Here is a 27,574-nt window from a genome sequence, read left to right as displayed (position 1 = left end):
CCCCTTCCCCATCCCCCTTCTGTCCCTCCCCTATCCTCCTGCCCCTCCTTCATCCTCCTTATGCTCCTCCTCCTGCCCATCTCTCATCCTGCCCCTTCCCCATACCTCACAACTTTTTAAAAGAAGGAAGAGGGACTCTGGCAAATTTTCTTTTTATGGCAAATTTTTTCTCCACTAGGCCACGCCTTTAACTCCGCCCAAAACATAGCTAAACACCTAATCCCACCCATTCCCCTAAATGCCCCCACATGGTAATTATTCCCCCTGTGGCCCCTCAGAGTAGTTACAGCCAGATATGTGCCCCCTCAGTAGTTACAGCCAGATATGTGCCCCCTCACAGTAGTTATGGCCAGATATGTGCCCCCTCACAGTAGTTATGGCCAGATATGTGCCCCCTCACAGTAGTTATGGCCAGATATGTGCCCCCTCACAGTAGTTATGGCCAGATATGTGCCCCCTCACTGTAGTTATGGCCAGATATGTGCCCCCTCACTGTAGTTATGGCCAGATATGTGCCCCCTCACTGTAGTTATGGCCAGATATGTGCCCCCTCACTGTAGTTATGGCCAGATATGTGCCCCCTCACTGTAGTTATGGCCAGATATGTGCCCCCTCACTGTAGTTATGGCCAGATATGTGCCCCCTCACTGTAGTTATGGCCAGATATGTGCCCCCTCACTGTAGTTATGGCCAGATATGTGCCCCCTCACTGTAGTTATGGCCAGATATGTGCCCCCTCACTGTAGTTATGGCCAGATATGTGCCCCCTCACTGTAGTTATGGCCAGATATGTGCCCCCTCACTGTAGTTATGGCCAGATATGTGCCCCCTCACTGTAGTTATGGCCAGATATGTGCCCCCCTCACTGTAGTTATGGCCAGATATGTGCCCCCTCCCAGTAGTTATGGCCAGATATGTGCCCCCTCCCAGTAGTTATGGCCAGATATCTGCCCCCTCCCTGTAGTTATGGCCAGATATCTGCCCCCTCCCAGTAGTTATGGCCAGATATCTGCCCCTCCCAGTAGTTATGGCCAGATATCTGCCCCTCCTAGTAGTTATGGCCAGATATCTGCCCCTCCCAGTAGTTATGGCCAGATATCTGCCCCTCCCAGTAGTTATGGCCAGATATCTGCCCCTCCCAGTAGTTATGGCCAGATATCTGCCCCTCCCAGTAGTTATGGCCAGATATCTGCCCCTCCCAGTAGTTATGGCCAGATATCTGCCCCTCCCAGTAGTTATGGCCAGATATCTGCCCCTCCCAGTAGTTATGGCCAGATATCTGCCCCTCCCAGTAGTTATGGCCAGATATCTGCCCCTCCCAGTAGTTATGGCCAGATATCTGCCCCTCCCAGTAGTTATGGCCAGATATCTGCCCCTCCCAGTAGTTATGGCCAGATATCTGCCCCTCCCAGTAGTTATGGCCAGATATCTGCCCCTCCCAGTAGTTATGGCCAGATATCTGCCCCTCCCAGTAGTTATGGCCAGATATCTGCCCCTCACAGTAGTTATGGCCAGATATCTGCCCCGTCACAGTAGTTACGGCCAGATATGTGCCCCGTCACAGTAGTTATGGCCAGATATGTGCCCCCTCACTGTAGTTATGGCCAGATATGTGCCCCCTCACTGTAGTTACGGCCAGATATGTGCCCCCTCACTGTAGTTACGGCCAGATATGTGCCCCCTCACTGTAGTTACGGCCAGATATGTGCCCCCGTCACAGTAGTTACAGACAGATATGTGCCCCCTCACTGTAGTTATGCCCAGATATGTGCTCCCTCACTAGTTACGGCTGATATGTGCCACCTCACTAATTACGGGAGATATGTGCCCCCTCACTGTAGTATGGCCAGATATGTGCCCCTCACTGTAGTTATGGCCAGATATGTGCCCCCTCACTGTAGTTATGGCCAGATATGTGCCCCCTCACTGTAGTTATGGCCAGATATGTGCCCCCTCACTGTAGTTATGGCCAGATATGTGCCCCCTCACTGTAGTTATGGCCAGATATGTGCCCCCTCACTGTAGTTATGGCCAGATATGTGCCCCCTCACTGTAGTTATGGCCAGATATGTGCCCCCTCACTGTAGTTATGGCCAGATATGTGCCCCCTCACTGTAGTTATGGCCAGATATGTGCCCCCTCACTGTAGTTATGGCCAGATATGTGCCCCCTCACTGTAGTTATGGCCAGATATGTGCCCCCTCCCAGTAGTTATGGCCAGATATGTGCCCCCTCCCAGTAGTTATGGCCAGATATCTGCCCCCTCCCAGTAGTTATGGCCAGATATCTGCCCCCTCCCAGTAGTTATGGCCAGATATCTGCCCCTCCTAGTAGTTATGGCCAGATATCTGCCCCTCCCAGTAGTTATGGCCAGATATCTGCCCCTCCCAGTAGTTATGGCCAGATATCTGCCCCTCCCAGTAGTTATGGCCAGATATCTGCCCCTCCCAGTAGTTATGGCCAGATATCTGCCCCTCCCAGTAGTTATGGCCAGATATCTGCCCCTCCCAGTAGTTATGGCCAGATATCTGCCCCTCCCAGTAGTTATGGCCAGATATCTGCCCCTCCCAGTAGTTATGGCCAGATATCTGCCCCTCCCAGTAGTTATGGCCAGATATCTGCCCCTCCCAGTAGTTATGGCCAGATATCTGCCCCTCCCAGTAGTTATGGCCAGATATCTGCCCCTCCCAGTAGTTATGGCCAGATATCTGCCCCTCCCAGTAGTTATGGCCAGATATCTGCCCCTCCCAGTAGTTATGGCCAGATATCTGCCCCGTCACAGTAGTTACGGCCAGATATGTGCCCCGTCACAGTAGTTATGGCCAGATATGTGCCCCCTCACTGTAGTTATGGCCAGATATGTGCCCCCTCACTGTAGTTACGGCCAGATATGTGCCCCCTCACTGTAGTTACGGCCAGATATGTGCCCCCTCACTGTAGTTACGGCCAGATATGTGCCCCGTCACAGTAGTTACAGACAGATATGTGCCCCCTCACTGTAGTTATGCCCAGATATGTGCTCCCTCACTAGTTACGGCTGATATGTGCCACCTCACTAATTACGGGAGATATGTGCCCCCTCACTGTAGTTATGGCCAGATATGTGCCCCCTCACTGTAGTTATGGCCAGATATGTGCCCCCTCACTGTAGTTATGGCCAGATATGTGCCCCCTCACTGTAGTTACGGCCAGATATGTGCCCCCTCACTGTAGTTATGGCCAGATATGTGCCCCCTCACTGTAGTTACGGCCAGATATGTGCCCCGTCACAGTAGTTACAGACAGATATGTGCCCCCTCACAGTAGCGATGTCCAGATATGTGCCCCCTCACAGTAGTTATGGCCAGATATGTGCCCCCTCACTGTAGTTACGGCCAGATATGTGCCCCCTCACTGTAGTTACGGCCAGATATGTGCCCCCTCACTGTAGTTACGGCCAGATATGTGCCCCGTCACAGTAGTTACAGACAGATATGTGCCCCCTCACTGTAGTTATGCCCAGATATGTGCTCCCTCACTAGTTACGGCTGATATGTGCCACCTCACTAATTACGGGAGATATGTGCCCCCTCACTGTAGTTATGGCCAGATATGTGCCCCCTCACTGTAGTTATGGCCAGATATGTGCCCACTCACTGTAGTTACGGCCAGATATGTGCCCCCTCACTGTAGTTACGGCCAGATATGTGCCCCCTCACTGTAGTTATGGCCAGATATGTGCCCCCTCACTGTAGTTACGGCCAGATATGTGCCCCGTCACAGTAGTTACAGACAGATATGTGCCCCCTCACAGTAGCGATGTCCAGATATGTGCCCCCTCACAGTAGTTATGGCCAGATATGTGCCCCTCCCAGTAGTTATGGCCACATATGTGCCCCTCCCAGTAGTTATGGCCACATATGTGCCCCTCCCCGTAGTTATGGCCACATATGTGCCCCTCCCAGTAGTTATGGCCACATATGTGCCCCTCCCAGTAGTTATGGCCACATATGTGCCCCTCCCAGTAGTTATGGCCACATATGTGCCCCTCCCAGTAGTTATGGCCACATATGTGCCCCTCCCTGTAGTTATGCCCAGATATGTGCCCCTCACTGTAGTTATGCCCAGATATGTGCCCCTCACTGTAGTTATGTACAGATATGTGCCCCTCACAGTAGTTATTACCAGATATGTGCCCCCTCACAGTAGTTATTACCAGATATGTGCCCCCTCACAGTAGTTATTACCAGATATGTGCCCCCTCACATTAGTTATGCCAGATATGTGCCCCCTCACATTAGTTATGCCAGATATGTGCCCCCTCACATTAGTTATGCCAGATATGTGCCCCTCACAGTAGTTATGCCCAGTAAAGTGCCCCCTGACAGTACTATGCCCAATAAAGTGCCCCCTTCACAGGCAGTAGAAAAAAAAAACTACACATACTCACCACATTCCCCAGCAGCAGGATTATACACGGAGCTGCTGATACCACCCCCTGCCCCACCCTGCAGTGTAGAGCACAGACAGGGGTAGGAATGATAGAGCAGAGAGCGGATGGACGGCTCTTGCTTCATCATTACAGGCAACTGTCTCTGCTTCTTATGGAAGAGAGCGGGACATACCTCCCCCTTACCGGGACCACGGGAGAGCCACTGAAATCCGGGACTGTCCGGCGAGATTCGGGACGATTGGGAGGTATGCCCTGCCCTCATCCTCCTCCTGCCCCTCCCTCATCCTTCTCCTGCCCCTCGCTCATCCTCCTCCTGCCCCTCGCTCATCCTCCTCCTGCCCCTCGCTCATCCTCCTCCTGCCCCTCGCTCATCCTCCTCCTGCCCCTCGCTCATCCTCCTCCTGCCCCTCGCTCATCCTCCTCCTGCCCCTCGCTCATCCTCCTCCTGCCCCTCGCTCATCCTCCTCCTGCCCCTCGCTCCTCTTCCTCCTGCCCCTCGCTCCTCTTCCTCCTGCCCCTCGCTCATCCTCCTCCTGCCCCTCGCTCATCCTCCTCCTGCCCCTCGCTCATCCTCCTCCTGCCCCTCGCTCATCCTCCTCCTGCCCCTCGCTCCTCCTCCTCCTGCCCCTCGCTCCTCCTCCTCCTGCCCCTCGCTCCTCCTCCTCCTGCCCCTCGCTCCTCCTCCTCCTGCCCCTCGCTCCTCCTCCTCCTGCCCCTCCTCCTCCTCCTGCCCCGCTCGCTCCTCCTCCTCCTGCCCTCGCGCCGCCTCCTCACTGCCCCTCCCTCCTCCTCCTCCTGCCCCCTCGCTCCTCCTCCTCCTGCCCCGCGCTCCTCCTCCTCCTGCCCCTCGCTCCTCCTCCTCCTGCCCCTCGCTCCTCCTCCTCCTGCCCCTCGCTCCTCCTCCTCCTGCCCCTCGCTCCTCCTCCTCCTGCCCCTCGCTCCTCCTCCTCCTGCTCCTCCTCCTCCTCCTCCCTGCCCCTCGCTCCTCCTCCTCCTGCCCCTCCTCCTCCTCCCCTGCCCCTCGCTCCTCCTCCTCCTCCCCTCGCTCCTCCTCCTCCTGCCCCTCGCTCCTCTCCTCCTGCCCTCGCGCCTCCTCCTCCTGCCCCTCGCTCCTCCTCCTCTGCCCCTCGCTCCTCCTCCTCCTCCTGCCCTCGCTCCTCCTCCTCCTGCCCCTACGCATCCTCCTCCTCTGCCCCTCGCTCCTCTCCTCCTGACCCTTCGCCTCTCCCCCTCCTGGCCCTCCTACCTGCCCCTCCCTCCTCCTCCTCCTGCCCCTCCCTCCTCCTCCTCCTTCCCCTCCCTCCTCCTCCTCCTGTCCCTCCCTCCCCTCCTCCACCTGCCCCTCCCTCCTCCTCCTCCTGCCCCTCCCTCCTCCTCCTCCTGCCCCTCCCTCCTCCTCCTCCTGCCCCTCCCTCCTCCTCCTCCTTCCCCTCCCTCCTCCTCCTCCTGTCCCTCCCTCCTCCTCCACCTGCCCCTCCCTCCTCCTCCACCTGCCCCTCCCTCATCCTCCTCCTCCTCCTGCCCCTCCCTCCTCCCCCTCCCTCCTCCTCCTCCTGCCCCTTCCTCCTCCTCCTGCCCCTCCCTCATCCTCCACCTGCCCCTCCCTCCTCCTCCTCCTGCCCCTCCCTCCTCCTCCTCCTGCCCCTCTTCCTCCCCCTCTCCCATCCTGACGCTTTTCTCTTTTGCAGGGGTCTACACGAAGCTCGGCAGTAATGTCTCGGTTGCGGCAGACCCTGGAGTTCTCCATTTTGGGGGATTTGAGATTGGGACGTGTCTCCATCGGACTCTGGTGAGCGCTCCTATTTTCCGGCAGATTGCTCCCCGTGTTTTGCGGTAAATTTGGCGCATTTCATCTGACTGAGCGCAGCCCCTGGGCCATAAATTCTGTGGGGCACTCGCTTGCATCGGGTTCAGCATGCGCCCCGATATTTGATTATAAGCGGGGTGTCAGTCAGTTTACTCTGTGGTGTCTGACCCCCAGCATCTTCAGTGTCACTCCTGCTGGGGCTTGTAGTTCTTGTAGGATAATCTATGTCTGATATGTTTTCGTACAGAGATTGGTGAACATCTCTGCAGACGTCTCCAACGTGCACATCATCCCCCCCCAGAGCAAGCACTTCACCGTCAGCTACAGGAAAGCAGTGAGTATAGCGGCCGCGGGGCGGAGCTGGTAGCACCCCGCTATTCTCTCTATAACTGTACCCCCATTTAGGGGTGCCATGTATACGCCTCTGACCGCTCTGCTTCCCCCACACAGAACAGGCTGGCCCCGGGCTTGGCGCTAACAGTCAATGTTCAGTTCATTGCTGATGAATGGAGATATTACTATGATTGTATCCGCGTCCACTGCAAGGTAAGTGTATACCGGGTTATATACCGTCTCCTGTATGTGACTGTGCGGTGTATACCGGGTTATATACTGTCTCCTGTATGTGACTGTGCGGTGTATAGTGATATGCAGCCTCCTGTATCTGACTGTGCGGTGTATACCGGGTTATATACCGTCTCCTGTATGTGACTGTGCGGTGTATACCGGGTTATATACCGTCTCCTGTATGTGACTGTGCGGTGTATACCGGGTTATATACCGTCTCCTGTATGTGACTGTGCGGTGTATACCGGGTTATATACCGTCTCCTGTATGTGACTGTGCGGTGTATACCGGGTTATATACCGTCTCCTGTATGTGACTGTGCGGTGTATACCGGGTTATTTACCGTCTCCTGTATGTGACTGTGCGGTGTATACCGGGTTATATACCGTCTCCTGTATGTGACTGTGCGGTGTATACTGGGTTATATACCGTCTCCTGTATGTGACTGTGCGGTGTATACCGGGTTATTTACCGTCTCCTGTATGTGACTGTGCGGTGTATACCGGGTTATATACCGTCTCCTGTATGTGACTGTGCGGTGTATACCGGGTTATATACCGTCTCCTGTATGTGACTGTGCGGTGTATACCGGGTTATATACCGTCTCCTGTATGTGACTGTGCGGTGTATACCGGGTTATATACCGTCTCCTGTATCTGACTGTGCGGTGTATACCGGGTTATATACCGTCTCCTGTATGTGACTGTGCGGTGTATACCGGGTTATATACCGTCTCCTGTATGTGACTGTGCGGTGTATACCGGGTTATATACCGTCTCCTGTATGTAACTGTGCGGTGTATACCGGGTTATATACCGTCTCCTGTATGTGACTGTGCGGTGTATACCGGGTTATATACCGTCTCCTGTATGTGACTGTGCGGTGTATACCGGGTTATATACCGTCTCCTGTATGTGACTGTGCGGTGTATACCGGGTTATATACCGCCTCCTGTATGTGACTGTGCGGTGTATACCGGGTTATTTACCGTCTCCTGTATGTGACTGTGCGGTGTATACCGGGTTATATACCGTCTCCTGTATCTGACTGTGCGGTGTATACCGGGTTATATACCGTCTCCTGTATCTGACTGTGCGGTGTATACCGGGTTATATACCGTCTCCTGTATGTGACTGTGCGGTGTATACCGGGTTATATACCGTCTCCTGTATGTAACTGTGCGGTGTATACCGGGTTATATACCGTCTCCTGTATGTGACTGTGCGGTGTATACCGGGTTATTTACCGTCTCCTGTATGTGACTGTGCGGTGTATAACGGGTTATATACCGTCTCCTGTATGTGACTGTGCGGTGTATACTGGGTTATATACCGTCTCCTGTATGTGACTGTGCGGTGTATACCGGGTTATTTACCGTCTCCTGTATGTGACTGTGCGGTGTATACCGGGTTATATACCGTCTCCTGTATGTGACTGTGCGGTGTATACCGGGTTATATACCGTCTCCTGTATGTGACTGTGCGGTGTATACCGGGTTATATACCGTCTCCTGTATGTGACTGTGCGGTGTATACCGGGTTATATACCGTCTCCTGTATCTGACTGTGCGGTGTATACCGGGTTATATACCGTCTCCTGTATGTGACTGTGCGGTGTATACCGGGTTATATACCGTCTCCTGTATGTGACTGTGCGGTGTATACCGGGTTATATACCGTCTCCTGTATGTAACTGTGCGGTGTATACCGGGTTATATACCGTCTCCTGTATGTGACTGTGCGGTGTATACCGGGTTATATACCGTCTCCTGTATGTGACTGTGCGGTGTATACCGGGTTATATACCGTCTCCTGTATGTGACTGTGCGGTGTATACCGGGTTATATACCGTCTCCTGTATGTGACTGTGCGGTGTATACCGGGTTATATACCGTCTCCTGTATGTGACTGTGCGGTGTATACCGGGTTATATACCGTCTCCTGTATCTGACTGTGCGGTGTATACCGGGTTATATACCGTCTCCTGTATGTGACTGTGCGGTGTATACCGGGTTATATACCGTCTCCTGTATGTAACTGTGCGTGTATACCGGGTTATATACCGTCTCCTGTATGTGACTGTGCGGTGTATACCGGGTTATATACCGTCTCCTGTATGTGACTGTGCGGTGTATAGTGATATGCAGCCTCCTGTATCTGACTGTGCGGTGTATACCGGGTTATATACCGTCTCCTGTATGTGACTGTGCGGTGTATACCGGGTTATATACCGTCTCCTGTATGTGACTGTGCGGTGTATACCGGGTTATATACCGTCTCCTGTATGTGACTGTGCGGTGTATACCGGGTTATATACCGTCTCCTGTATGTGACTGTGCGGTGTATAGTGATATGCAGCCTCCTGTATCTGACTGTGCGGTGTATACCGGGTTATATACCGTCTCCTGTATGTGACTGTGCGGTGTATACCGGGTTATATACCGTCTCCTGTATGTGACTGTGCGGTGTATACCGGGTTATATACCGTCTCCTGTATGTGACTGTGCGGTGTATACCGGGTTATATACCGTCTCCTGTATGTGACTGTGCAGTGTATACCGGGTTATATACCGTCTCCTGTATGTGACTGTGCGGTGTATACCGGGTTATATACCGTCTCCTGTATGTGACTGTGCGGTGTATACCGGGTTATATACCGTCTCCTGTATGTGACTGTGCGGTGTATACCGTGTTATATACAGTCTCCTGTATGTGACTGTGCGGTGTATACCGGGTTATATACCGTCTCCTGTATGTGACTGTGCGGTGTATACCGGGTTATATACCGTCTCCTGTATGTGACTGTGCGGTGTATACCGGGTTATATACCGTCTCCTGTATGTGACTGTGCGGTGTATACCGGGTTATATACCGTCTCCTGTATGTGACTGTGCGGTGTATACCGGGTTATATACCGTCTCCTGTATGTGACTGTGCGGTGTATACCGGGTTATATACCGTCTCCTGTATGTGACTGTGCGGTGTATACTGGGTTATATACCGTCTCCTGTATGTGACTGTGCGGTGTATACCGGGTTATATACCGCCTCCTGTATGTGACTGTGCGGTGTATACTGGGTTATATACCGTCTCCTGTATGTGACTGTGCGGTGTATACCGGGTTATATACCGCCTCCTGTATGTGACTGTGCGGTGTATACCGGGTTATATACCGCCTCCTGTATGTGACTGTGCGGTGTATACCGGGTTATATACCGTCTCCTGTATGTGACTGTGCGGTGTATACCTGGTTATATACCGTCTCCTGTATGTGACTGTGCGGTGTATACCGGGTTATATACCGTCTCCTGTATGTGACTGTGCGGTGTATACCGGGTTATATACCGTCTCCTGTATGTGACTGTGCGGTGTATACCGGGTTATATACCGTCTCCTGTATCTGACTGTGCGGTGTATACCGGGTTATATACCGTCTCCTGTATTGACTGTGCGGTGTATAGTGATATGCAGCCTCCTGTATCTGACTGTGCGGTGTAATACCGGGTTATATACCGTCTCCTGTAGTGATGTGCGTGTATAGTATATGCAGCCTCCTGTATCTGATCTGTGCGGTGTATAGTGATATGCGACCTCCTGCTTCTGACTGTGCGGTGTATAGTGGTATATGGCCTCCTGTATGTGACTGTGCGGTGTATACCGGGTTATATACCGTCTCCTGTATCTGACTGTGCGGTGTATACCGGGTTATATACAGTCTCCTGTATGTGACTGTGCGGTGTATACCGGGTTATATACCGTCTCTTGTATGTGACTGTGCGGTGTATACCGGGTTATATACCGTCTCCTGTATGTGACTGTGCGGTGTATACCGGGTTATACCGTCTCCTGTATGTGACTGTGCGGTGTATACCGGGTTATATACCGTCTCCTGTATGTGACTGTGCGGTGTATACCGGGTTATATACCGTCTCCTGTATGTGACTGTGCGGTGTATACCGGGTTATATACCGTCTCCTGTATGTGACTGTGCGGTGTATACCGGGTTATATACCGTCTCCTGTGTGTGACTGTGCGGTGTATACCGGGTTATATACCGTCTCCTGTGTGTGACTGTGCGGTGTATACCGGGTTATATACCGTCTCCTGTGTGTGACTGTGCGGTGTATACCGGGTTATATACCGTCTCCTGTATGTGACTGTGCGGTGTATACCGGGTTATATACCGTCTCCTGTATGTGACTGTGCGGTGTATACCGGGTTATATACCGTCTCCTGTATGTGACTCCCCCTCCTCTGTACATATCCGCGCGGCAGGTGACATTAAAGTCCCGTTGCTTCATCCATCTTCATGTTCTGCTCTTGAGTGCCCGCATGTTCCTGTCCCCAGGGTGACGAGACGCTGCTGGTGCCCCTGCATGCCTACCCCGCCATGGACCTGCTGGACTTTCCATCTCATGTGAACTTATCAGATGTGCCGCTCGGGCAGAGGTGAGTCGCAGCGCCCGCGTCCGCGCATTGCGCTCCCTGCCAAATGAATGACAAATATTGATCCTTCGCTCACAGTGGAAGAACGTCGAAGCGGCTGCATCAAGCTGGTATGTAGCTGTGCACAGCGCTTAATGGCAGGATGTCCGCTGCGGAGCGAAACCGCGCTAAAAGCCTCAGACAAAGGAGCAGACAGAGCGGCCACTTATCTCTGCTCCTCCTGCACAGCCGCAAAGAACTGCACTGATAGCACACCACAGATGAACGTGCACCTGGCCGATCACAGCACAGCGGCGCATTTACTGCAATGTAACCCTCTGGCGTCAGCCGCCTCAGACTGTAGGACAGGAGAATACAATCTATTGCCCCCTGTTATCAGCCATTTCAGGGAGAGGACGACTGTAGGACAGGAGAATACAGTCTATTGCCCCCTGTTATCAGCCATTTCAGGGAAGAGGACGACTGTAGGACAGGAGAATACAGTCTATTGCCCCTCCGTTATCAGCCATTTCAGGGAAGAGGACGACTGTAGGACAGGAGAATACAGTCTATTGCCCCCTGTTATCAGCCATTTCAGGGGAGAGGATAACTGTAGGACAGGAGAATACAGTCTATTGCCCCCTGTTATCAGCCATTTCAGGGGGGAGGATGACTGTAGGACAGGAGAATACAGTCTATTGCCCCCTGTTATCAGCCATTTCAGGGGAGAGGAAAACTGTAGGACAGGAGAATACAGTCTATTGTCCTCTGTTATCAGCCATTTCAGGGGAGAGGATGACTGTAGGACAGGAGAATACAGTCTATTGCCCCCTGTTATCAGCCATTTCAGGGGGAGGATGACTGTAGGACAGGAGAATACAGTCTATTGCCTCCTGTATCAGCCATTTCAGGGGAAAGGATGACTGTAGTACAGGAGAATACAGTCTATTGCCCCCTGTTATCAGCCATTTCAGGGGAGAGGATGACTGTAGTACAGGAGAATACAGTCTATTGCCCCCTGTTATCAGCCATTTCAGGGGAGAGGGAGACTGTAGGGACAGGAAGAATACAGTCTATTGCCCCTGTTATCAAGCCATTTCAGTGGGAAGCGGGAATGACTGTAGTACAGGGAAGGATACAGTCCTATTGCTCCCCCTGTTATCAGACATTTCAGGGTGATCCCCCGAGGATGACTGTAGGGACAGGAGGAATACAAGTACTATTGCCCCCTCGTTATCAGCCATTCAGGGGAGAGGGATGGAACTGTAGGACAGGAGACATACTCAGTCCTATTGCCCCCTGTTATCAGCCATATTCAGGGGAGAGGCAATGTACTGTAGGACAGGAGAATACAGTCTATTGCTCCCTGTTATCAGCCATTTCAGGGAGGCGAGGATGACGGTAGGACGTGTAGGAATACAGCTATTGCCCCTGTTATCAGCCATTTCAGGGGGAGAGGATGACTGTAGGACAGGAGAATACAGTCTATTGCCCCCTGTTATCAGCCATTTCAGGGGAGAGGATGAACTGTAGGACAGGAGAATACAGTCTATTGCCCCTGTTATCAGCCATTTCAGGGGGAGAGGATGACTGTAGGACAGGAGAATACAGTCTATTGCCCCCTGTTATCAGCCATTTCAGGGGAGAGGATGACTGTAGGACAGGAGAATACAGTCTATTGCCCCCTGTTATCAGCCATTTCAGGGGGAGAGGATGACTGTAGGACAGGAGAATACAGTCCTATTGCCCCCTGTTATCAGCCATTTCAGGGGAGAGGATGACTGTAGGACAGGAGAATACAGTCTATTGCCCCCTGTTATCAGCCATTTCAGGGGAGAGGATGACTGTAGGACAGGAGAATACAGTCTATTGCCCCCTGTTATCAGCCATTTCAGGGGAGAGGATGACTGTAGGACAGGAGAATACAGTCTATTGCCCCTGTTATCAGCCATTTCAGGGGAGAGGATGACTGTAGGACAGGAGAATACAGTCTATTGCTCCCCTGTTATCAGCCATTTCAGGGGAGAGGATGACTGTAGGACAGGAGAATACAGTCTATTGCTCCCTGTTATCAGCCATTTCAGGGGAGCGGATGACTGTAGGACAGGCGATACAAGTCTATTGTCCCCTGTTATCAGCCATTTCAGAGGAGAGGATGACTGTAGGACAGGAGAATACAGTCTATTGCTCCCTGTTATCAGCATTTCAGGAGAGAGGATGACTGTAGGACAGGAGATACAGTCTATTGCTCCCTGTATCAGCCATTTCAGGGGAGAGGATGACTGTAGGACAGGAGAATACAGTCTATTGCTCCTGTTATCAGCCATTTCAGGGGAGAGGATGACTGTAGGACAGGCGATACAGTCTATTGTCCCCTGTTATCAGCCATTTCAGAGGAGAGGATGACTGTAGGACAGGAGAATCAGTCTATTGCTCCCTGTTATCAGCCATTCCAGGAGAGAGGATGACTGTAGGACAGGAGAATACAGTCTATTGCTCCCTGTTATCAGCCATTTCAGGGGAAGGATGACTGTAGGACAGGCGAATACAGTCTATTGTCCCCTGGTATCAGCCATGTCAGAGGAGAGGACGACTGTAGGACAGAGATACAGTCTATTGCTCCTGTTATCAGCCATTTCAGGGGAGAGGATGACTGTAGGACAGGCGAATACAGTCTATTGTCCCCTGTTATCAGCCATTTCAGAGGAGGAGGATGACTGTAGGACAGGAGAATACAGTCTATTGCCTCCTGTTATCAGCCATTTCAGGAGGAGAGGATGACTGTAGGACAGGAGAATACAGTCTATTGCTCCCTGTTATCAGCCATTTCAGGAGAGAGGATGACTGTAGGACAGGAGAATACAGTCTATTGCTCCCTGTTATCAGCCATTCAGGGAGAGGATGACTGTAGGAACAGGAGAATACAGTCTATTGTCCCCCTGTTATCAGCCATTTCAGGGGAGAGGATCGACTGTAGGACAGGAGAATACAGTCTATTGCCTCCTGTTATCAGCCATTTCAGGGGAGAGGATGACTGTAGGACAGGAGAATACAGTCTATTGCTCCCTGTTATCAGCCATTTCAGGGAGAGGATGACTGTAGGACAGGAGAATACAGTCTATTGCCCCCTGTTATCAGCCATTTCAGGAGAGAGGATGACTGTAGGACAGGAGAATAAGTCTATTGCCCCCTGTTATCAGCCATTTCAGGGGAGAGGATGACTGTAGGACAGGAGAATACAGTCTATTGCCCCTGTTATCAGCCATTTCAGGGAGAGGATGACTGTAGGACAGGAGAATACAGTCTATTGCCCCCTGTTATCAGCCATTTCAGGGGAAGGATGACTGTAGGACAGGAGAATACAGTCTATTGCCCCTGTTATCAGCCATTTCAGGGGAGAGGATGACTGTAGGACAGGAGAATACAGTCTATTGCCCCCTGTTATCAGCCATTTCAGGGGAGGATGACTGTAGGACAGGAGAATACAGTCTATTGCCCCCTGTTATCAGCCATTTCAGGGGAGAGGATGACTGTAGGACAGGAGAATACAGTCTATTGCCCCTGTTATCAGCCATTTCAGCGGAGGATGACTGTAGGACAGGAGAATACAGTCTATTGCCCCCTGTTATCAGCCATTTCAGGGAGAGGATGACTGTAGGACAGGAGAATACAGTCTATTGCCCCTGTTATCAGCCATTTCAGGGGAGATGACTGTAGGACAGGAGAATACAGTCTATTGCCCCCTGTTATCAGCCATTTCAGGGGAGAGGATGACTGTAGGACAGGAGAATACAGTCTATTGCCCCCTGTTATCAGCCATTTTAGGGGAGAGGATGACTGTAGGACAGGAGAATACAGTCTATTGCCCCCTGTTATCAGCCATTTCAGGGGAGAGGATGACTGTAGGACAGGAGAATACAGTCTATTGCTCCCCTGTTATCAGCCATTTCAGGGGGGAGGGATGACTGTAGGACAGGAGAATACAGTCTATTGCCCCCTGTTATCAGCCATTTCAGGGGAGAGGATGACTGTAGGACAGGAGAATACAGTCTATTGCTCCCTGTTATCAGCCATTTCAGGGGAGAGGATGACTGTAGGACAGGAGAATACAGTCTATCGCTCCCTGTTATCAGCCATTTCAGGGGAGAGGATGACTGTAGGACAGGAGAATACAGTCTATTGCTTCCTGTTATCAGCCATTTCAGGGGGAGAGGATGACTGTAGGACAGGAGAATACAGTCTATTGCTTCCTGTTATCAGCCATTTCAGGGGAGAGGATGACTGTAGGACAGGAGAATACAGTCTATTGCCCCCTGTTATCAGCCATTTCAGGGGAGAGGATGACTGTAGGACAGGAGAATACAGTCTATTGCCCCCGTTATCAGCCATTTCGGGGGATAGGATACAGCAGTACCCTACTATCCCCCGCTGATCACTACGTGTCACGTCTGCGGTGCCCTCTTATAAGCAGCTTTGTTCATGTCTTGAAGATGAGCAGAAAACCAGTTGATTTGGCTCCAGATTCGTTCTCCTGCAGCATGTGGAGTGACAAGTGCAGAGAGATGAAGGGTTCAGGCTGTTTATGTGCGGGATCAGGGGATGGAGGCCAGACCTCTTTTACATCCTGACAGATGGCCATATGACACTGTGCACCGATCCTCACATAGTCACATCCAGAGCTGCTGTCACATTTCTAGTGTGGTTCACAGTGGAGACTCACAGTCTGATCTGTCAGGTCACATTCCTGCCCACAGATTCTGAAAATCACAATCAAGGTAACGAGCAGAACTGTGAATGCAGCTCTGGAGGTTACTGGCATTTCCCACGCTGTGCCTCCAAGTTTACATGGCCAAATTCCAACACAGAAAATTCAGACAAACATTTACAGAAGGATAACGCTGGTTATTATGTGTGAAAGAGCAATCGTATGATACTCCAGTCACATCCAGAGCTGCCTTTACAAGTATGCCGTATATACTGACACAGAGTTATGATGGGTGGGAGTTTGGTTGCTGAAATAAAGGGGCAGGAGCTCCAGACTGGTTTTGCTCGGATAACTGGGCATTTGTTGGATGCCCAGAGGTGTTGGACGGCGCTCACTCCGTGCTCAGAGGAGAGCAGATCCAAGAGAGCGCCTGGCGAAAGCTGTTGCCCCTTGGTTTAGGTATCATGGGGGTCTCAGCAGCCGGACCCCTGCAGTCAAAGCCTCATGTCACTAGAGCATGTCAGAAGTCTGTAAGAGCGACCTCAGTGCGGCGCTCTCTTCACCCAGCATGCACTGCAGCAGGTAGTAGTTCAGCTCAGGCCGGGTTCACATTGCCAGCCTCCAGCTGTACTCAATCTTTCTTTCTGTACAGAGTACTAGCTGTATTGTACAGTATACGTACTCCGTAGTCGCTGGGCCTGAAAAGCCAGGCTTGCATTCTCCAAGTCCAATAGTAGAGCCGAGAACTAAAATCTAACTTCTATTAACACGTCTCGAATGCTGAATGCACAGTCCTAGATGCAGGATCGCTGCTGTGGAGCAGAATTAACCTGCAGGATACATATACATCATATACAGAGGGTCAGGTGTAAACCTGAGGCTGAATTCACCTATAGAGGATGACCCCCACACCTCGGGAACCTTCCCGCTATCCCTGCAATACAAGAACTCCTGCCCCTGAGCATAGCAGGTTAATTCTGCTCCACAGCGGTGACCTGGTGTCCAGCTTAGGCTACTTTTACACTGGCGTTTTGGCTTTCCGTTTCTGAGATCCATTCAGGGCTCAGCGTCCAAAACGGATCAGTTTGCATTCTAAAGCATTCTGAATGGAAAAGGATCCGCTCAGAATCCATCACTTTGCCTCCGATCAGTCTCCGTTCCGCTCTGGAGGCCGCCTGCAGCTTTTGGTGTCCGTCTGATGAAACTGAGCCAAACGGATCCGTCCTGGCACACAATGTAAGTCAATGGGGACGGACCTGGCACAATAGAAAACGGATCCGTCCTGGCACACAATGTAAGTCAATGGGGACGGACCTGGCACAATAGAAAACGGATCCGTCCTGGCACACAATGTAAGTCAATGGGGACGGATCTGGCACAATAGAAAACGGATCCGTCCTGGCACACAATGTAAGTCAATGGGGACAGGCCTGGCACAATAGAAAACGGATCCGTCCTGGCGGACAATGTAAGTCAATGGGGACGGACCTGGCACAATAGAAAACGGATCCGTCCTGGCACACAATGTAAGTCAATGGGGACGGACCTGGCACAATAGAAAACGGATCCGTCCTCCATTGACGTCCTGGCGGATCCGTTCTGAACAGATGCAGACGGTTGTATTATCGGTGCGGATCCGTCTGTGCAGATCATGACGGATCCGCACCAAACGCGAGTGTGAAAGTAGCCTAAGAAGATGTTTTTTAGTGACAGTTAGGTTCTGGTTTTCGGCCCCTGCTCTCCATGGACTGTACCGGCACAGCCGGCGTCGGCGGTCATACAGCTGCTGGTCCCAGCCCCCGCACACGGCCGTTGGACACATTGTGTGTTGGTTTATCCTTTGCTCATGCTCGTTTTTCGTATCTCTCCCGCAGAGCGCTCTACGCCCTCCCCTTGCGCTGCAGTTGCCCGGTTGACTTTGAGTTCAGCATTGTTTGTTCTCAGCCTCACAAAGACTTTGAAATCTCCCCGACTTCAGGTGCGTATACAGGCGATTGGGTGTGGCCCCCGACAGTTCGATGTGGCCCCTCCTGCTGCATAGATATTGGGTAGAGTGACTGAGACACGCATCCCTCTCTGCTAGTTCCGGTCTCACAACCAAACTGGCTCTGCACAGGGCGTGTATGGAGCAGCGATGTTAGCGCACGCGGAGGGAGCGTTCACCCAGCCTTTCTGATCAGTGAGACGCGAGGCACTGGCTGCCTCAGCTGTACTCGGGATGAGGGCGCAGGATTTATATCCTCTCACAAGTTCAGTTCAGTGCAGTAAAATTAATGAACTGATAATTTAATTTAAGTCCAACAGGATGAACGAGGAGCCGCCATTATAACGTGATTACTGCAGTCACGGTGTCAGATCCGCAAGGCTGACAAATATCTGATAATAACCAGCGCAGCGAGGAGCCCAGCAATGGAGATGACTCCATCCACAGCTGACAGTAATGGTGGACTGATCACCTCGGAACCCCATTATACAAGTCACATATCCTCTCCATAACCAGCAGGATCACGGTGTACATACATTACTTATCCTGTACTGACCCTGAGTTACATCCTGTATTATACTCCAGAGCTGCACTCACTATTCTGCTGGTGCAGTCACTGTGTACATACATTACTTTTCCAGTACTGATCCTCAGTTACATCCTGTATTATACTCCAGAGCTGCACTCACTATTCTGCTGGTGCAGTCACTGTGTACATACATTACTTATCCTGTACTGACCCTGAGTTACATCCTGTATTATACTCCAGAGCTGCACTCACTATTCTGCTGGTGCAGTCACTGTGTACACACATTACTTATCCTGTACTGATCCTGAGTTACATCCTGTATTATACTGCAGAGCTGCACTCACTATTCTGCTGGTGCAGTCACTGTGTACATACATTACTTATCCTGTACTGATCCTGAGTTACATCCTGTATTATACTCCAGAGCTGCACTCACTATTCTGCTGGTGCAGTCACTGTGTACATACATTACTTATCCTGTACTGATCCTGAGTTACATCCTGTATTATACTCCAGAGCTGCACTCACTATTCTGCTGGTGCAGTCACTGTGTACACACATTACTTATCCTGTACTGATCCTGAGTTACATCCTGTATTATACTCCAGAGCTGCACTCACTATTCTGCTGGTGCAGTCACTGTGTACATACATTACTTATCCTGTACTGATCCTGAGTTACATCCTGTATTATACTCCAGAGCTGCACTCACTGTTCTGCTGGTGCAGTCACTGTGTACATACATTACTTATCCTGTACTGACCCTGAGTTACATCCTGTATTATACTCCAGAGCTGCAATCACTATTCTGCTGGTGCAGTCACTGTGTACATATATTACTTATCCTGTACTGATCCTGAGTCACATACTGTATTATACTCCAGAGCTGCACTCACTATTCTGCTTGTGCAGTCACTGTGTACATACATTACTTATCCTGTACTGATCCTGAGTTACATCCTGTATTATACTCCAGAGCTGCACTCACCATTCTGCTGGTGCAGTCACTGTGTACATACATTACTTATCCTGCACTGATCCTGAGTTACATCCTGTATTATACTCCAGAGCTGCACTCACTATTCTGCTGGTGCAGTCACTGTGTACATACATTACTTATCCTGTACTGATCCTGAGTTACATCCTGTATTATCCTCCAGAGCTGCACTCACTATTCTGCTGGCGCAGTCACTGTGTACATACATTACTTATCCTGTACTGATCCTGAGTTACATCCTGTATTATACTCCAGAGCTGCACTCACTATTCTGCTGGTGCAGTCACTGTGTACATACATTACTTATCCTGTACTGATCCTGAGTTACATCCTGTATTATACTCCAGAGCTGCACTCACTATTCTGCTGGTGCAGTCACTGTGTACATACATTACTTATCCTGTACTGACCCTGAGTTACATCCTGTATTATACTCCAGAGCTGCACTCACTATTCTGCTGGTGCAGTCACTGTGTACATACATAACTTATCCTGTACTGATCCTGAGTTACATCCTGTATTATACTCCAGAGCTGCACTCGCTATTCTGCTGGTGTAGTCACTGTGTACATACATTACTTATCCTGTACTGATCCTGAGTTACATCCTGTATTATACTCCAGAGCTGCACTCACTATTCTGCTGGTGCAGTCACTGTGTACACACATTACTTATCCTGTACTGATCCTGAGTTACATCCTGTATTATACTCCAGAGCTGCACTCACTATTCTGCTGGTGCAGTCACTGTGTACATACATTACTTATCCTGTACTGATCCTGAGTTACATCCTGTATTATACTCCAGAGCTGCACTCACTATTCTGCTGGTGCAGTCACTGTGTACATACATTACTTATCCTGTACTGATCCTGAGTTACATCCTGTATTATACTCCAGAGCTGCACTCACTATTCTGCTGGCGCAGTCACTGTGTACATACATTACTTATCCTGTACTGATCCTGAGTTACATCCTGTATTATACTCCAGAGCTGCACTCACTATTCTGCTGGTGGAGTCACTGTGTACACACATTACTTATCCTGTACTGATCCTGAGTTACATCCTGTATTATACTCCAGAGCTGCACTCACTGTTATGCTGGTGCAGTCACTGTGTACATACATTACTTATCCTGTACTGATCCTGAGTTACATGCTGTATTATACTCCAGAGCTGCACTCACTATTCTGCTGGTGCAGTCACTGTGTACATGCATTACTTATCCTGTACTGATCCTGAGTTACATCCTGTATTATACTCCAGAGCTGCACTCGCTATTCTGCTGGTGCAGTCACTGTGTACATACATTACTTATCCTGGACTGATCCTGAGTTACATCCTGTATTATACTCCAGAGCTGCACTCACTATTCTGCTGGTGCAGTCACTGTGTACATACATTACTTATCCTGTACTGATCCTGAGTTACATCCTGTATTATACTCCAGAGCTGCACTCACTATTCTGCTGGTGTAGTCACTGTGTACATACATTACTTATCCTGTACTGATCCTGAGTTACATCCTGTATTATACTCCAGAGCTGCACTCACTATTCTGCTGGTGCAGTCACTGTGTACATACATTACTTATCCTGAGTTACAGACTGTATTATACTCCAGAGCTGCACTCGCTATTCTGCTGATTGTTGTTGGATACAGTCAGTGATCTTGTGAACAGATCCCCTGCCAGCTGTTGCTATGGGGACCGTTTCCATCCCTCAGATCCTGATTCCGCAGTCCGTCCTCTCTTGTAGGGGTGGTTCCAGGTGGCGGACTGGTGGAGGTGACCGTGACCTATACTCCGTCCAGCTATGGCACCGCACAGACGAGGGTAGAGCTGCTGATCTCGGAGCTGAATGCGACGCCGCGTCTCTGCGTGTTCACTGGCACCTGCTCCCCCAGACTGACGGCAATGTAAGTACAGTCCATGGCACAGCAGCACAGTAAGGGTTAAAGCCGCCCCAGTCAGACCAGTGCAGTGAGCCTACCTGACTTGGGATGAGCTGTTATTTAGAGGGGCCCCATTCTCTGTGTGTTCAGAACTGAAGGTGCCCCCGGCCATATGTAACCTGAATGACTCGGGGTCAGGTCACGAGTGTGACGTCACTGCCATGTGCGCCGAGGATAGGAAGTCACATGACCACAGTATGGCGGAGCCTGGGGCAGCTGTCACCGCTCCTCTGGTCTGTGATCAATGTCACTTTCATCTTCACAGGAAGGAACGCCAAGAGTACGTCCACATCTCGCCCACGAGGAGACCCCAGGGAGGCCAGAAACTGTCCTATGGGGTGTCCCGCAAAAAGAGACATCTCCAGAGCTTGCAGCAGAATGCGTCACAGGTGAGTTCTCTGAGAAAAGCTGCTGACCGCCACCATGACAGTGCGCTGAACATGTGCGTCCATTACAGGTCATTGAGTTCCAGAGCCTGAGATTTCCCCTCAGTCTGTCCAGTCCCCACGCCGTGTCCACCGTGCTGAACCAGCAGCCAGAAAAGCTGAGGCTCCGAGACCTGCGCCAAGGTAAAGCGCCAGTGATGCAGTGTGCGGAGTCAGCGGTCTATCCGTCCACTCCGGCTCCGTAATGCAGTGTGCGGAGTCAGCGGTCTATCCGTCCACTCCGGCTCCGTAATGCAGTGTGCGGAGTCAGCGGTCTATCCGTCCACTCCGGCTCCGTAATGCAGTGTGCGGAGTCAGCGGTCTATCCGTCCACTCCGGCTCCGTAATGCAGTGTGCGGAGTCAGCGGTCTATCCGTCCACTCCGGCTCCGTAATGCAGTGTGCGGAGTCAGCGGTCTATCCGTCCACTACGGCTCCGTAATGCAGTGTGTGGAGTCAGCGGTCTATCCGTCCACTCCGGCTCCGTAATACAGTGCAGTGTGCCGAGTAAGCAGTCTATCTGTCCACTCCGGCTCCGTAATGCAGTGTGCGGAGTCAGCGGTCTATCCGTCCACTACGGCTCGGTAATACAGTGCAGTGTGCCGAGTAAGCGGTCTATCTGTCCACTCCGGCTCCGTAATGCAGTGCAGTGTGCCGAGTAAGCGGTCTATCTGTCCACTCCGGCTCCGTAATGCAGTGCAGTGTGCGGAGTCAGCGGTCTATCCGTCCACTCCAGCTCCGTTATGCAGTGTGCGGAGTCAGCGGTCTATCCGTCCACTCCGGCTCCGTAATGCAGTGTGCGGAGTCAGCGGTCTATCCGTCCACTCCGGCTCAGTAATGCAGTGTGCGGAGTTAGCGGTCTATCCGTCCACTCCAGCTCCATATTGCGGTGTGCGGAGTCAGCGGTCTATCCGTCCTCTCCCACTCCGGCTCAGTAATGCAGTGTGCGGAGTCAGCGGTCTATCTGTCCACTCCGGCTCCGTAATGCAGTGTGCGGAGTCAGCGGTCTATCCGTCCACTCCAGCTCCGTTATGCAGTGTGCGGAGTCAGCGGTCTATCCGTCCACTCCGGCTCCGTAATGCAGTGTGCGGAGTCAGCGGTCTATCCGTCCACTCCGGCTCCGTAATGCAGTGTGCGGAGTCAGCGGTCTATCCATCCACTCCGGCTCAGTAATGCAGTGTGCGGAGTTAGCGGTCTATCCGTCCACTCCAGCTCCATATTGCGGTGTGCGGAGTCAGCGGTCTATCCGTCCTCTCCCACTCCGGCTCAGTAATGCAGTGTGCGGAGTCAGCGGTCTATCTGTCCACTCCGGTTCCGTAATGCAGTGTGCGGAGTCAGCGGTCTATCCGTTCACTCCGGCTCCGTAATGCAGTGCAGTGTGCCGAGTCAGCGGTCTATCTGTCCACTCCGGCTCCGTAATGCAGTGTGCGGAGTCAGCGGTCTATCCGTCCACTCCGGCTCTGTAACGCAGTGCATTGTGCAGAGTCAGCGGTCTATCCGTCCACTCCGGCTCCGTAATTTAATGCAGTGTGTGGGCTGAGCAGTGTGTCCATCAGCTCTGGTCCCATGAGGTCACCTTCACATGTTGAGGAGTACACGCGGATTGCCGTGCGGACACACGTGCAGTACAGGAGGAGATGACACAAATCTCGTGCACTGCAGATTTTTTGTCCATGATCTGCAAAATTCATCATTTCCAATGAAGGGCGAGATCTGCAGCAAAACCGCTACAAGACATCGAGGATGTGATGCAGAAACGCGCATAAATCTTACACTTGTGTCCAGGAGGCCAAATGCAGTGCAGCATGCGGGGTGAGCGGTGTGTACATCAGGTCTGGCCCCATAGTGCAGTGCAGCATGCGGGGTGAGCGGTGTGTACATCAGGTCTGGCCTTATAGTGCAGTGTAGCATGCGGGGTGAGCGGTGTGTACATCAGGTCTGGCCCCATAGTGCAGTGCAGCATGCGGGGTGAGCGGTGTGTACATCAGGTCTGGCCCCATAGTGCAGTGCAGCATGCGGGGTGAGCGGTGTGTACATCAGGTCTGGCCTTATAGTGCAGTGCAGCATGCGGGGTGAGCGGTGAGTACATCAGGTCTGGCCTTATAGTGCAGTGCAGCATGCGGGGTGAGCGGTGTGTACATCAGGTCTGGCCTTATAGTGCAGTGTAGCATGCAGGGTGAGCGGTGTGTACATCAGGTCTGGCCTTATAGTGCAGTGTAGCATGCGGGGTGAGCGGTGTATCAGGTCTGGCCCCATAGTGCAGTGCAGCATGCGGGGTGAGCGGTGTGTACATCAGGTCTGGCCCCATAGTGCAGTGCAGCATGCGGGGTGAGCGGTGTGTACATCAGGTCTGGCCCCATAGTGCAGTGCAGCATGCGGGGTGAGCGGTGTGTACATCAGGTCTGGCCTTATAGTGCAGTGCAGCATGCGGGGTGAGCGGTGTGTACATCAGGTCTGGCCTTATAGTGCAGTGCAGCATGCGGGGTGAGTGGTGTGTACATCAGGTCTGGCCTTATAGTGCAGTGCAGCATGCGGGGTGAGCGGTGTGTACATCAGGTCTGGCCTTATAGTGCAGTGTAGCATGCAGGGTGAGCGGTGTGTACATCAGGTCTGGCCTTATAGTGCAGTGTAGCATGCGGGGTGAGCGGTGTCTCAGGGCTGGCCCCATAGTGCAGTGCAGCATGCGGGGTGAGCGGTGTGTACATCAGGTCTGGCCCCATAGTGCAGTGCAGCATGCGGGGTGAGCGGTGAGTACATCAGGTCTGGCCGCATAGTGCAGTGCAGCATGCGGGGTGAGCGGTGTGTACATCAGGTCTGGCCCCATAGTGCAGTGCAGCATGCGGGGTGAGCGGTGTGTACATCAGGTCTGGCCTTATAGTGCAGTGCAGCATGCGGGGTGAGTGGTGTGTACATCAGGTCTGGCCTTATAGTGCAGTGTAGCATGCGGGGTGAGCGGTGTGTACATCAGGTCTGGCCCCATAGTGCAGTGCAGCATGCGGGGTGAGCGGTGTGTACATCAGGTCTGGCCCCATAGTGCAGTGCAGCATGCGGGGTGAGCGGTGAGTACATCAGGTCTGGCCTTATAGTGCAGTGCAGCATGCGGGGTGAGCGGTGTGTACATCAGGTCTGGCCTTATAGTGCAGTGTAGCATGCGGGGTGAGCGGTGTGTACATCAGGTCTGGCCCCATAGTGCAGTGCAGCATGCGGGGTGAGCGGTGTGTACATCAGGTCTGGCCCCATAGTGCAGTGCAGCATGCGGGGTGAGCGGTGTGTACATCAGGTCTGGCCGCATAGTGCAGTGCAGCATGCGGGGTGAGCGGTGTGTACATCAGGTCTGGCCCCATAGTGCAGTGCAGCATGCGGGGTGAGCGGTGTATCAGGTCTGGCCCCATAGTGCAGTGTAGCATGCGGGGTGAGCGGTGTGTACATCAGGTCTGGCCGCATAGTGCAGTGCAGCATGCGGGGTGAGCGGTGTGTACATCAGGTCTGGCCGCATAGTGCAGTGCAGCATGCGGGGTGAGCGGTGTGTACATCAGGTCTGGCCTTATAGTACAGTGCAGCATGCGGGGTGAGCGGTGTATCAGGTCTGGCCCCATAGTGCAGTGCAGCATGCGGGGTGAGCGGTGTGTACATCAGGTCTGGCCTTATAGTGCAGTGCAGCATGCGGGGTGAGCGGTGTGTACATCAGGTCTGGCCGCATAGTGCAGTGCAGCATGCGGGGTGAGCGGTGTGTACATCAGGTCTGGCCCCATAGTGCAGTGCAGCATGCGGGGTGAGCGGTGTATCAGGTCTGGCCTTATAGTGCAGTGCAGCATGCGGGGTGAGCGGTGTATCAGGTCTGGCCCCATAGTGCAGTGTAGCATGCGGGGTGAGCGGTGTGTACATCAGGTCTGGCCTTATAGTGCAGTGCAGCATGCGGGGTGAGCGGTGTGTACATCAGGTCTGGCCTTATAGTGCAGTGCAGCATGCGGGGTGAGCGGTGAGTACATCAGGTCTGGCCTTATAGTGCAGTGCAGCATGCGGGGTGAGCGGTGTGTACATCAGGTCTGGCCTTATAGTGCAGTGTAGCATGCGGGGTGAGCGGTGTGTACATCAGGTCTGGCCCCATAGTGCAGTACAGCATGCGGGGTGAGCGGTGAGTACATCAGGTCTGGCCTTATAGTGCAGTGCAGCATGCGGGGTGAGCGGTGTGTACATCAGGTCTGGCCCCATAGTTCAGTGCAGCATGCGGGGTGAGCGGTGTGTACATCAGGTCTGGCCCCATAGTGCAGTGCAGCATGCGGGGTGAGCGGTGTATCAGGTCTGGCCCCATAGTGCAGTGCAGCATGCGGGGTGAGCGGTGTGTACATCAGGTCTGGCCTTATAGTGCAGTGCAGCATGCGGGGTGAGCGGTGTGTACATCAGGTCTGGCCCCATAGTGCAGTGCAGCATGCGGGGTGAGCGGTGTGTACATCAGGTCTGGCCTTATAGTGCAGTGCAGCATGCGGGGTGAGCGGTGAGTACATCAGGTCTGGCCTTATAGTGCAGTGCAGCATGCGGGGTGAGCGGTGTGTACATCAGGTCTGGCCTTATAGTGCAGTGCAGCATGCGGGGTGAGCGGTGTGTACATCAGGTCTGGCCGCATAGTGCAGTGCAGCATGCGGGGTGAGCGGTGTGTACATCAGGTCTGGCCCCATAGTGCAGTGCAGCATGCGGGGTGAGCGGTGTATCAGGTCTGGCCCCATAGTGCAGTGTAGCATGCGGGGTGAGCGGTGTGTACATCAGGTCTGGCCGCATAGTGCAGTGCAGCATGCGGGGTGAGCGGTGTGTACATCAGGTCTGGCCTTATAGTACAGTGCAGCATGCGGGGTGAGCGGTGTATCAGGTCTGGCCCCATAGTGCAGTGTAGCATGCGGGGTGAGCGGTGTGTACATCAGGTCTGGCCGCATAGTGCAGTGCAGCATGCGGGGTGAGCGGTGTATCAGGTCTGGCCTTATAGTGCAGTGCAGCATGCGGGGTGAGCGGTGTGTACATCAGGTCTGGCCCCATAGTGCAGTGCAGCATGCGGGGTGAGCGGTGTGTACATCAGGTCTGGCCCCATAGTGCAGTGCAGCATGCGGGGTGAGTGGTGTGTACATCAGGTCTGGCCTTATAGTACAGTGCAGCATGCGGGTTGAGCGGTGTGTACATCAGGTCTGGCCGCATAGTGCAGTGCAGCATGCGGGGTGAGCGGTGTATCAGGTCTGGCCCCATAGTGCAGTGCAGCATGCGGGGTGAGCGGTGTGTACATCAGGTCTGGCCTTATAGTGCAGTGCAGCATGCGGGGTGAGCGGTGTGTACATCAGGTCTGGCCCCATAGTGCAGTGCAGCATGCGGGGTGAGCGGTGTGTACATCAGGTCTGGCCCCATAGTGCAGTGCAGCATGCGGGGTGAGCGGTGTGTACATCAGGTCTGGCCGCATAGTGCAGTGCAGCATGCGGGGTGAGCGGTGTTTACATCAGGTCTGGCCGCATAGTGCAGTACAGCATGCGGGGTGAGCGGTGTGTACATCAGGTCTGGCCGCATAGTGCAGTGCAGCATGCGGGGTGAGCGGTGTGTACATCAGGTCTGGCCCCATAGTGCAGTGCAGCATGCGGGGTGAGCGGTGTGTACATCAGGTCTGGCCCCATAGTGCAGTGCAGCATGCGGGGTGAGTGGTGTGTACATCAGGTCTGGCCGCATAGTGCAGCATGCGGGGTGAGTGGTGTGTACATCAGGTCTGGCCGCATAGTG

At 52.7% G+C, this 27,574-nt stretch overlaps 1 protein-coding gene across 1 annotated transcript in view; it reads left to right on the top strand.

The window, feature by feature from the left end:
- The window catches only part of CFAP221 (cilia and flagella associated protein 221), a 62,768-nt gene that overhangs the window by 9,707 nt on the left and 25,487 nt on the right, over positions 1 to 27,574 (top strand). The window contains exons 3-10 of the mRNA XM_044274454.1: positions 6,121 to 6,221; positions 6,487 to 6,573; positions 6,690 to 6,785; positions 11,154 to 11,254; positions 17,810 to 17,913; positions 21,204 to 21,363; positions 21,665 to 21,788; positions 21,857 to 21,968. Of these exons, the coding sequence (XP_044130389.1) occupies positions 6,121 to 6,221; positions 6,487 to 6,573; positions 6,690 to 6,785; positions 11,154 to 11,254; positions 17,810 to 17,913; positions 21,204 to 21,363; positions 21,665 to 21,788; positions 21,857 to 21,968 (885 nt within the window). The remainder of the gene's footprint in view (positions 1 to 6,120; positions 6,222 to 6,486; positions 6,574 to 6,689; positions 6,786 to 11,153; positions 11,255 to 17,809; positions 17,914 to 21,203; positions 21,364 to 21,664; positions 21,789 to 21,856; positions 21,969 to 27,574) is intronic.

The sequence above is a fragment of the Bufo gargarizans genome, unplaced genomic scaffold (assembly GCF_014858855.1).
Source record: "Bufo gargarizans isolate SCDJY-AF-19 unplaced genomic scaffold, ASM1485885v1 original_scaffold_1771_pilon, whole genome shotgun sequence".
Classification (NCBI taxonomy): Eukaryota; Metazoa; Chordata; class Amphibia; order Anura; family Bufonidae; genus Bufo; species Bufo gargarizans.
Note: the sequence above shows the minus strand (reverse complement) of the source record. Positions and strands in the feature narration are given on the sequence as shown.